This window comes from Mauremys mutica, chromosome 9, assembly GCF_020497125.1.
Source record: "Mauremys mutica isolate MM-2020 ecotype Southern chromosome 9, ASM2049712v1, whole genome shotgun sequence".
Lineage (NCBI taxonomy): Eukaryota > Metazoa > Chordata > Testudines > Geoemydidae > Mauremys > Mauremys mutica.
In genome coordinates, this window is record NC_059080.1 from 38,125,410 (window position 1) to 38,137,709 (window position 12,300).

General features: G+C 47.5%; 1 protein-coding gene across 3 annotated transcripts in view; it reads right to left on the minus strand.

Moving 5' to 3' along the window:
* The window catches only part of LOC123377209 (fibrous sheath-interacting protein 2-like), a 77,659-nt gene that overhangs the window by 28,571 nt on the left and 36,788 nt on the right, over nt 1-12,300 (minus strand). For all 3 annotated transcript variants that reach the window (XM_045029796.1, XM_045029797.1, XM_045029798.1), the window contains exons 13-16: nt 10,537-10,621; nt 8,832-8,965; nt 7,992-8,058; nt 4,806-5,012 (exon numbers count right to left, since the gene is read on the minus strand). In XM_045029796.1, coding sequence (XP_044885731.1) covers nt 4,806-5,012; nt 7,992-8,058; nt 8,832-8,965; nt 10,537-10,621 — 493 coding nt within the window. The remainder of the gene's footprint in view (nt 1-4,805; nt 5,013-7,991; nt 8,059-8,831; nt 8,966-10,536; nt 10,622-12,300) is intronic.

Here is a 12,300-nt window from a genome sequence, read left to right on the forward strand (position 1 = left end):
GAGGAGGGTCCCTGAAGAGGGATGGGGAAGGTGAGTGGATGGGAGGGAGGGAAGAAGCAGAACTGGAGAGAATATCCCACCTCTACCGTGCAAAGAACCCAGTGGTCCGATGTTACCTGGGACCAGGCAGGGCAGAAGTGGAATAGGCGATTCAAAAAGTAAGGGGGGAGGATCTGGTGTCATGGTGGGTACGCCGTCCTCGGGCGCCCCTTCCAAAGGCCTGCTTTGAGCCCAACGATGGCTTGGTCGGGCCCTGGCCTTGCCCTGACTGGGAGTGGGGTGGTTTGCACCTAGAATTTCTAGGCCTTCATCTGTAAAAGTCTTGTCTAGGGAGAGCAGGGTAGTACCGTTGCTGTTGGGGCTGGGGCTTGAATTGTTTTTGCTGGAGTCCTGGGTTATGCATCCCCAGCAACTTCATCATTGCCCAAGAATCTTTTAAGCTGTGCAGCTTAGAATCAGTCTGGCCTAAGAATAACCCTGCGCCCTCAAACGGAAGGTCCTGCAGGGTTTGCTGCACTTCTGGAGGTAGACCAGATGCCTGCAGTCATGCATCCCATCTCATGGCTAGACCAGATGAAAGTGTGTGATCAGCACAGTCCACTGTATCCAGGAGAGCTTAAGGGGAGGTCCTCACCAACAACTTCCCTTCTTCAATGATAGCCATAAATTCGGCTCTGGAGTCCGATGGTATAAGCTCCTTATACTTCAACATCAGGGCCCACGAGTTGAAGTTATATCCTTAGCTGCAGGCCCACAGTTGAATAGACCTTCCTACTGAATAAGTCTAACCATTTTGACTCCTTTGACTTCGGAGTCAGCTCCTGTTTTTCTCTCTCATTAACCACGGCGACCACCAGGGAACATGGCTGCGGATGAGAAAACAAATACCCATATCCCTTGGACGGGACAAAGTACTTGCATTCAACATCCCTTGCAGTGGGTCTGCCAGAGTGTTTTCACATTGCTCTGTATAGTTTTAATCAGGGGCAGAGTGACTCTGGATGGGCCTTCCGGCGTTAGGCTATCGACCATAAGGTCCTCAGGTTCGATAACCTCTTCTGCCTGCAACCTCATGTTGCGGGTGATCCTGCACAGGAGGTCCTGTTGTGCCCAATGGTCTATCGGTGGAGGTCCAGAAGCCAAGGCCCCTGCCACTGCCTTCGCAGGGGATGAGGATGATGAGGCTCGGGATGGCACGGGGTCCTCTTGTCCCTCAAGCTCTCTGGCCTCGTCCTGTTCGATATCTGGGCCCCGTGGGCTGACCCTCGTTGTGACGATGGTAGCCTGGTCTGCCATCGGTATTGTCGCTGTGGCAACCTCTGTGATGACCTGGACCGCCTGGTCATGGGATGTAGCTGTCTCCGATCCCTTAGGGGCTGGACGATCCCTAGGTGGTTGGGTGCTCTGGTTTTGGAGATGACCAAATGAGAGCCCCTTGAGAATGAACCCTGGGCCTGATGATAAGCCCAAGGGGTCCATAAGAGCCATTGCAGCTGAGGCTGCCCACGCGTAGGCCAAGCTACAGGTGCCTTGCTCCTATGTCTGGAGTAGAATGTGCCCACTGTGGCAGGAGTAGAATGATTCTTCATCCAAGTCCAATGACCCTGATGTGGACCTGGATGACCACTGCAGTGCCAACTGGTATTGCGCAGGAGATCGGTGCCAATGCTCCCGCACTGGGGATCGGTGCCGCTCCACCGGTGCCAGTGATCATAGCCTCTCTAACGGTGCTGCCGATCAGCATGGTTCCAGCGGTGCCGGAGGTTGGTGCCGTTCCAGTGGTGCCGGAGATTGGTGCCATTCCAGCAGTGCTGGAGATCTGGATTACTTGGCCAGTGCCAGGACAATGGTGCGTGGGAGCGGTGCCGAGGAGAATGGCACTATGCAGGAGAAGAAGAACGCCACATCATAGCTGGCTTTCCTCTAGACAGCACCGGGCATGGAGGTACAGAGGGCTTGTCCCTGACCACCAAGAGGTGTGGTGCCGTCAGTTCTATCAACTCCCTGGCAGCTTCAAAAGGGTCCGGGGTGGAGGGGAGCTCCAATTCCTCCACCTGGCACTGCCAGTCTGGGGAGTCACTGGGCGCCAGACTCAGTGGTCCCCCTCAGGGAACCGAAGCCAACTCTTGACCCTTGGGGACTGAATGCTCCTTCTTGGGACAAACTGCTGATGCACCTGGAGGTTGAGACAACCTTCGGCCTCGGTGAGTGGCCTCTGTCCATTTTCTTCTGCTTGTGCAGTATCGGCAAGTGGAAATGGTACTGGGTACCGGTGCCAGGGAGTGGTGCTGAGGTTCTCTGGACTCTTTTCTCGGTGCCATTCATGCACTGAGGCCGGAGCGCTACACACCGATTCGCTTGGCACTGGGACCCCGTGTTACGAGGTGGGTTGAAGATGGAGAGTGGTCTCCATCAAAAGCTGTTTCAGACAGAAGTCCCACTCCTTTTCATCCTGGGTTGAAAAGACCTGCAGATTTTGTACCTGTCTGTTTGATGCTCTTTCCCCAGACGCTTCAGGCACACGTCGTGGGGGTCACCCGTTGGCATGGGCTTACTGCAGGTCTCACACAGTTTAAACCCTTGGCCCCGAGGCATGCCCCGGAGCCGAGGGAAGGAAACGGACAGGGTGGAACCCTGGTCCCTAACCAAAAGTATAACTCTAAACTGTGCTAAACTAAGAACTGAAACATATGCTAAACTTAATGAACAAGCTAAGGGAAGCACTTGTGAGGCAAGCGAACGCTGTTCCAACGACCTGTCATGGGCGGTAATTCGGAACTGAACGGGGATCGGGTCGGCAGGGTCATATATTGAGCACCATAAAGGCACCACGTCAGGGGGCTCCATGGCCTACCCGACGGGTGCTGCTAAGGGAAAACTTTCTGACGATTGTGCAGGCGGTGCGCTCACACCTAATTGGAACTGACGTGAACAAGCACTCGAAGAAGAAAGAATGGTTACTTACCTTACAGTGGTTGTGGTGCTTCAAGATGCTGTCATCCATGTGGATCCCACTCTAGATGTGCAAGTGTCCCTAGCATGTCAGATTAGAATCTCTGAATAGCAGTGTCTGTTCAGGCTGCTCCTGCCTAGGTATGTCCTTATATCCCCCCAATCCTTTCAAGGGCATAAACAGCAGAGAACTGTCCCTCAGTTCCGTTCCTAGTTCAGAATCCCAGATAAGGAGAACTCCAAAAAAGCAGGGATGGAGGGCAGCTTGTGGGACCTACATGGAAGAACCAGTTACTGATAGGTAACTTTTCTTTCATCTCAAGTATGAGTCCATGTGGATCCCACTCTAGGCAACTGATAAGCAGTGTCCTTTCTGGAAGCTGGGATTGAGGAGTCCTGACTGACACTAACTAATCAATTATTTTAACACTGCCCTACTAAATTTGGCATCTGATCTTGCTGCCAGGTTAAGGACATCATGTTTAAAGAAAGCAAGAGGATTACTCCATGTAGCTGCACTGCAAATATTGGATACATTGATGTTCCTGAAGCAAGCAGAGGATGCAGCTTTTGTTCTAGTGGCCTGAGCTTTAGTATTGGAGATCTGTCTGATTTTACACATCACTCTTGGAATCAGGGGAATTGGTGGAAGGGCATAAATGAGACCTGGGTCCCATGGTGGTTCCCCTAAGGGCTAGTGAGAAAACACTGCTAATTTTGTCTCGTTGCCCTGGCTGGTAAGAAAGAACTGAAAGACGGTTGCGGCTGCCCTGCCCTTTGTGCCCTGGGATGGGAGGACATGAGGACATGCATGGTGCAGGCATGGCCTAATGGACACTGCTATTCAAAAGATTCTGATCTAGGTGTATAGGCACCTAAAGTGGGATCCACACAGACACACTCAAAGAAGAACTGAACATTTCTAAATTCTATATATAGAAAACGTGATGGTCTGAGAAGCTAGAGTTTATTGCCAGGAGTGTGGGATGAATGTGTTACTCACAAATGGAGGCACCTTTATTATTTATTATTATTTATTTATGATTCCTATTGCTCATCATGGGCCAGGATCCTGGTGTGCTAGGCACTGTCCAAACCCAGAACAATGAGTAAGATATACAGAATATCCTTAATAAAAGTGGCAGTAAAAAGGTTTATCCCATACCACAGAACTTCACAGTTTATGCCAGTTATTTTGTATATTTATTAAGGTGTGATTTGAAACCATTAGTCCAAGCTTTGATTTGAAACCACTTTAGTCCAAGCTGTGATTTTAAACCATTTTAGTCCTCGTTAATGGATGCTCTTATTTTGGTTTAATAGTCACTTATTTCGGTTTAGCTTAAACAATTTCTTAATTGAGCTAAGCTATATTGCAATTAGCCACTATGAAAATGATATAAGAGTGCCCACACAGGGATTTGCAATGGTTTAACTAAACTGGTTTAAAAATTTCACATTTAAAGGCCAAGAATTTGGAGTTATGCTATGCCAAGAAAAAAAGCCCAACAATCCCCTCCTGCAAAAAAACAAACCCATTCAGAAAATGGCCAAGTAGTAAGATCCCCACCTCATTTTGAAACACCTTTATCTCCCAAGAATCTGGCCCTATGTGCTTCAAACTATCTGGAAATTTTTATCCTGGCATATCTTTCTCCCATTATATTTAAAGCGGGTTTGGTAAAAATTAAATGTGTGGAAGTGGGTATCAAAATTGGGCTTCTAACTGAAAGCTTGTTTTAGCCATAACTATAGTGGGGACTAGCATTCTTCCATAATGGAGGGCTGTTTACTCTGGTAAACAGCCCTCCATTATGGAAGAATGCTAGAAAGAAAAGGGGAGGGGTGGCTACCTGTGCTGCTACTGCCTGCTTCTTCATAGCACTCCCCAGAGGCAGAGATGGAAAAGTCACCAACATTGCTGCTGTTGTCAGGTCTGCTGCTCTCACTGTTGTAAACTTTGCCAGTGTAGCTGCTAGATGCTTGTGGGGGGAATTCGCCAGATGCAGATAAGTAAAGTTGGTCATTGTTGCTGCTGCTTTCTTGCAAAGTGGACTGGCCTGAGACAGAGAACAAAGTATTATCATTGCTTTGCTTAGCTGGCCTGGAGCATTTACTAAAGGGAAATTTGCTATTTCATTTCACTGTTTGACCATCAAATATTTTTCCAGAAAGGAATGTATTCATTTTACTATTAGGTAAGAAGGAAAAGTTAATAATGTTTCTATGATTTTATAGGTATAATTGGTATAGATAGTTAAATTAACCCATCCGTGTGTATAAAATCAACATAAATGGCAGAAACATGGATATACAATGGATGTACACAAACACATAGTGTGATGGGGTGTCTGCCCCACACTGGCAGAGAAGGGGTTAATAGAGCCTTGGGGAGGCTGTGTGGGAAGCGGCCAATAGGAGAGGGGCTGTGAGGACAGCCATTTGGGGCCCAGCAGGCCCATATAAAAAGGGATCTGCAGAGCAGAGTAGCGCAGTTGCTGCTGGGAGCCTAGGGAGTGAGGACTGTGTCCCTGGGGGGCACAGAGAACTGTACGCATCTTGCACAGAGCAGTGGCTGGCTCTTGGGACTGAGCAGCTGAGGCCCTGAAATAAGGGCGAAGAAGATGCTGGGGCCATGGGGAAGTGGCCCAGGGGAATAGAGCAGCATTGACCGAGGTTACAGAGGAACAGCAGGAGGCTGCTATTTACAGAGTCCCTGGGTTGGGGCCCAGAGCAGGTCAGGGTCCCTCACACTTGCCTCTAGGAAGTGGCTGGACTGTTAGACAGGGATGCCTACCCCTGGAAAGGGGAAAAACAGATGACAACCTAGCCAGAGGGCTGAATCGAGAAGAGGCTGCTGCAGTTCTGGGAGCTAAGAGAGGAGCCCCGGAGATGGGAGCAGAGATAGAGGGCCGGTGTGCAGACCACGGATGTGGGCATCGGTCTGTAGCTAATCCTCAGTATGACCAGGAGGAGGTGCCAGTCTGGTGATGAGGGCTGCACCCCATGACACATGGGTATAAAGTAAGGGGTGCTTCATTTTGCTACTTAACATTCTTTTATTTTAGTTTTTGATATGGAATTTCCTAGGTACTTAAAAACAGAAAATCAATAAAACAAACAAATTCCACCAATTTGGAACAATTTGATAGACAACATTAAAACCTCTGTGCTGCATATATATGCACTCAGGGTGAAATATGCCCCTTTTTTGAGCGCATATACACAGAGCTAATGGAGCACTGAGAAATAGTATTTTGAATAAAAATTGTCATACGCTTGCTATTTGTAGGGTCTGTGTAACAGGTCGGACTCACCCCTACGGCGCCTCCTGCTGATGACTCCGGGGAATTAGCTCTTTCCAGCCTGGGAGCACCCTCTGCAGGCCGGTGATCCGCCTTACAGCCACTGGCCCCCATGTCCCTCCCAGGACCTCAGTGCCCCTTTAACTGGGTTTCCCCCTCCCAGGGGAACCCCCACCCCACTATCCCCACTTCACCTCAGTATTGGCTACTGCCCAGTCTCTATCTAGCCCCCGTTCGCTGGGGCAGACTGCAGTATCCAGCACTCATCATCGGCAAAGGGGGGTTGGACCTGCTGCCTTTGCCTACCCCTAGGTTGCCCCCTGCAACCTCCAGTACCCTTTGCCCTGTGCTAGGCCGCAGCCTGGGGTTTTCTAGGCTGGAGCTTCCCCAGCTCCTCAGCCTTTCCCCAGCCCTGCTTCACTCAGGTACCCTGTCTAGCTCCGTGCAGCCAGGCCCATCTCCCTCTAGAAACAGAGAGAGACTGACTGGGCTCCTGGCTCACAGCCTTTTATAGGGGCCAGCTGTGGCCTGATTGGGGTGTGGCCCAGCTGCGGCTACTTCCCCAATCAGCCCAGCTTTGAGAGCAGCAGCTCTCAAGCCCTGCCAAGCCGCTTTTAAACCCCTTCAGACCCAGAGCAGGGGTCCACCCTGCTACTGTCTGGGTTGGGCCCCGGAGTAGTGGGCAGGCCTGCATTCCCCCCACTGGAATGGTGGCCAAAGCCCCGAGAAGGGGACAAGTTCCATTCAGAAGCCCAAGCATAGGGCTAGAATTTAAAGGCAAAGAGTCTCAAGGGAGAAAGCTCTGTGGGCACTGCTCTATAACGGGGCAAGAACAGACTTTAAAACTAGCCCAGAAGGGGCTGAGAATTGAGCCCAGAGATGGGGCTGCAGACACCAACAAGGGCAGAACAGCAGGGCTTCCTTCATGAGTTAGACAACATGTGAATTAGCTGGAGGGCTAAGCCACTAAAGACCCGCCTGACGAGGGCAACAGCCAATGGAGTGCTGTCAAAAATAGTGCAGGTTTGCATCCAGCCAACAGAAGGTGCTCAGGAGAGGTGAGTGGCCCCTGTCACAAGGTCAAATAAATTGTTTGGTTTGGGGTATTTTTTACCATTTTATTTCTGTAGCTAAATTTTTAAACAAATAGCAGGTGATCGCTTTCAGCAGCCCTTGTGTTTCGAACCACTGAGACACGCAGTCCTTCCAGCTGGATGTTTGGCTCAGCTGTACTTAATGTATGCAAAATGAATTGAAGATTGCCTAAATCCCCTCACCTTTGTGCCAGTCCTACTGCCATTTCAAGTGCTTTTCAAGGCTAAATAACTAAGCCAAATCCAAATGGATTCCCACAGGGCCACTAGGAGGCAAATGTCAAACCTACAGATGGAATCCAGCATATAGTTCCATTTCCAGCTGAGGTGCCAAATTTCAAAAAAGATCAAAAATATTTTTAAATATTAAAAAACCAAAACTGGCAAGTTTATTTCACTCCATTCCCTTGTCTATGAAAACAGATGGGCCATTTTTTGTTGAAATATCACTCTTTAGCACAGCAAGTGCTGAAATAAATTCAGCCAAAAAGCAGAGGTTTGGGAAAATTATAAATCACTGAAAACCAGGGGTCTAATAGAAAGATTTGTGCAGCCTTAACTATAGCCACAAAAACAGCTGCAGGCATAATACTACAGGCATGTTGAACACTGTGCTGTAGAGAGAGCGCTCAGCACTTACCCAGTTCATGCTCCCTACTAGGCTTTTTGTCCAAAACAGTCTTCTCAACAGCAGAGTATACATCATTCTGAAAAATGAAATATGTAAAAGAAACAATGAGGTTTTGGTAACTTTACTTTTGCTAATGTTTCCTCCCTCCCCCATAGATCAATCATGTAGAGCAGAGGTTCTCAAACTTTTTTTGCTGGGCTCCCCCTTTGAAAAGTTTTCAGGCTATGATGAATCCCCATTCCCCCCCCCCCCCAAAAGTGATAGCAAATTACTGTGCATACTCATGGTACTGCCACCCTTACTTTTGTGCTGCTGCTGGTGGCGGCAGTGCCTTCAGAGCTGGGCAGGTGGAGAGCCTCAGCTGCTATAGTCCTTCTCCCCCTTCAGTTTTCCCTTCCTCTGGTAATATTTTTTGTGATCTCAGAACCCCCCTACAATAGCCTTGTGACCCCCAGGGCGGTCGTGACCCTCAGTTTGAGAAATACTGATGTAGAGAAAGACCTTGCTTGTTGCACAGTCTCTGAAATCTTTGTTTCAAGAAGCTAAAAGCACAAAGGATGAGATTTTCCAAAGCACCTAAGTGTCTTCAGAGCACTCCCCCCTTGAAAAGCAACAGGGCTTGTGCTCCTAAAGCACTTAAGCATTTTGAAAATAAGGTTTGTCTATCAAAATATCCTGAGAGCTAAAGTATTCGAGTTTTCATCTGTCAAACATTGAAGGCTCAATACAGAAGTTGCAGTCCTGTGAGAATGTTACCTATGTCTTTTAGACATGAAATCTGTCTACACACCTCAATGTGATGTGGGTTTTAGTTTTCTATTTGAGATCTTACAGGAGGTGACTTCCTACCTGTAAAGAGTGTCTGGTATTACTCATGATGGTAGCATAGGTAGGTTGAGATGTTAATGAAGAGAGTGATGGTTTTGTAACATACTCTCCCTCAAGAAGTGAAGGTTGACAAGAGGGACTCCGTGCACTATCTCCTGAAAAAAACAAAAATTCACAATAAATAATGCTTCATTTTTCTGTAGACAAAATATGATGGTGTGGAATGCTAAAAAGTTTTGCCAGGAACACATTCTTCACAAATGGAGGAGCCATGCATGACTTAGGTTGGTCTTCCTAACATAGGCCTGGTCTACAGAACGCGCAGCACAAAAAATGTTGAAAGATGGTGCTAAATGTGGACGGAAGCAGAGGGATTGCTGAGATGCGAACCGATGCATCACGGGGTGTTGGGACAGAACCCAGAATTCCCCGCACCTGCCGCCCTCTTCCCACAAGCCACAGCGGGAGAATGGGAAGAGGTGCTCTGTGGGGTAGCTGCCCATAATGCACCACTCCCAATGCCGCCGCAAGTGCCGCAAATGTGGCCAAGCCAGTGCACTTGCAACTGTCAGTGTGGACAGACTGCAGCGCTCTCCCTACTGCGCTCTCCGAAGGCTGGTTTAACTCAAAGCACTCTACATCTGCAAGTGTAGCCATGCCCTAAGTTATCCTTTTCGGGTGGTACAGTAAGGGACACAGGCTTAGCAAAGGAATTTCTTATCGACAGACACTTTACACAAACAATATAGAGAGCTACAGATCTATGGGAAAACAACAAAATCCTGAATGCAATCCCCCTGGTCTGAGTTCATCCCTCCTGTGAATCCTGAGTTTGGTCAGAGTCCTTAGGCCAGGCAGCTCTTCCTGCCTGCTTGACCTGGGCTCCTTTGCTTTTGGCATTGGTCAGACTCCCTTGTTAGCAATGCACCCCTTTTAAAACTTACTCTGTCCCCTGTTTTCCCATGTGCTCCAAGATGTGGAGAGGTTCAAGATCCACTCCAGCACTCATCAGCTGCTGTGTAGATAGTCATTCAAAATTAATGGCCCTATTGTAGAAAACCATTCTTGCAGTAGGGAAGAGCCATTAAATGTTGATGGCTCTTGATTGCTCTGACCTTGCTTCTCAGCAGGGGCGGCTCTAGCAATGCGGCTCTAGCCTGCGGCAGGTCCACCGGAGCCGCTTGCCGCCCTCCCGGCAGCATGCCGCCCCAAGCGCGCGCTTGGCGCGCTGGGGTCTAGAGCCGGCCCTGCTTCTCAGACAGTCCGTCCAGTAGTCCAGCCTCTGCTACAGAATGAGTTCTCTAATCCACAATGAATATTACAGTTAAAACTGGTGTTCATTAAACAAAATGTAATTCATAATTGGACACAGACCTATCCCCAACCTGTCACACATGACCTATACTTTTGGCACATGCCAAGTGCCCTAGTGCACAGGTAGGAATCATGTAGACAGAAAAATCCACTGGAGCTTCTTGGCCAGACTCCCCTCATGCTGGATTAGGAAGATATAAAAGGAGAAGTAGCTCCAATCAGTCTTCAGCTCTTTTCACTGGTTGAGGAATCTCTTTATAAGAGATGCCAGAAAAGGGTAGCATTTTGGAAGTGGTAGTAAAGTAACCGTATCAGCAAGCAGAGGCAAAGGCAGTTCCAGTTACTGTACATATTATCTTATGCTTATATAGATCTTAGTTTCTAATTTCTTGGTATTCAGATAATAGCTCACCTAGGCCCTCTTCATGACTTCCATGTTCTTCCCTTTGATAATCATGCTCCTGCAATTCCATGTTGTTCTCTAGCACTTCTTGTTTCTACAATATGTAAGAAAAATGTTAGTTTTTCAATGTGGTTGCATAGAGCAAAAGAAAAGTCTTAAGTGCAATGATATATTGAGAAATGTTTCCATTCAAACATTTTTATTATAGATATCACTGTGCTATGTATAGGCATCAAATATACCTTGAATTCATTAGGAATTAATACTTATGGGCTCTTCTGGTTTTCAAATTTAAAAAACTGTATAATTAATTGTGACAGATTAATAGAATGTACCTTTTGTTTACCTCAAAAAGTGCTTACCCAATTCTAACGCTGTATAGAAATTAGACCAGTAGAAGATTAACTCCAATGTTAACATGTGGGCCATATGGGCTGAAATCAGAATCTGAATTCCCCTAATTCCAATGAAATTTAAATTGGGGGTGTAGATTCAGAGTCTCAAAATGGGAGCAAGCAGCCCATACAGCTTGCATAACTCCCAGAGTAGAATCCATTTACAGTAATCGAAGTATGGAAATACTTGGAAACACTGTTTTAAAAAGTGGTAACCACCTCGGATGTGCACTTTGTTAAACCTCTGAGGAAGAAGCCAGCCTGAAGGATCTGGCCTTGTATTGGAAGTGGTCAGTTCTAAGAATAAATTTAAGATGTTTTCTGTGAGCTAGCTCCATAGAGATGTAAAAGTAGGCATTCAGAAGGTCGAGAGCTCCAAAGCAATCCTATCTGCTTAGCAAAGGGACTATACAGCGGAGAATCCCGCTATGGAACTTCCCCCTACTAAGAGATTTAATGAGGTTCTGAAGATCCAGAAAGGGTCTAAAATGACCCTTCATTCTGGGGATAAAAAAAAAAATTGGGAATAAAATATCTGCTCTTGTACTCACTAGAAATTCTTTCTATTGTTTCCAAACAAAAAAGGGTAATGATTTTGCCTTTCAATAGTGTCTTGTGAGAGGGAAACCCCAAAAGAGGTAGAGTTTTAAGTCTGAACAGGTTCTTTCCTCAGATCTTCTGTATCCTCTCTCACAGGAGTATTGCGTAATTGCCACATTGGTGACACAATGTCATCAGAGCTACCATCTGTCTAGGATAATGGGCCAACAAATCCCCAGATTAAAACACAACAGCTATCAGATAAATCTGAATGCAAAGTGACTAGACACAGATTCCTTGATAGACCTGTCCCCCAAAGTTACAAATGATTAGGGAGATTCTCCAAATGTCTTTATCCCCGCAGAGTGCATAGCTCAACATCCTGTTCATATCAATACCTTCCTGAAGTGTTGCCTCAGAACCTTGAACTAATCCAGCGGTTCTCAAACTGTGAGTTGGGACCCCAAAGTGGGTAGGGTTGCCAGGGATGATGTTAGATTTGCTGAGGTGGGGTGGAGCTTTGGCTTCGGCCCCTGGCAATGGGGCTCAGGCTACAGGCCCCCCGTTCAGGGCAGAAGCCCTTGTACTTCATCTTTGGCTCCCCACCGCAGCCCCCCGGGGTGGCAGGGCTTGGGTGGGCTCAGGCTTCAGTCCCCCCTCCTGGTCATGTAGTAATTTTTGTGGTCAAAAGGAGGTCATAGTGCAATGAAGTTTGAGAACCCCTGAATTATTATAATCTGATCCATCAGGAGCCATAGACAAAATCAACAGAATGCAGATCTATTGCACCAAGTCCCTTTGGAGAACATACTGTCAACTCTCAGCCAAGCAGCAACAG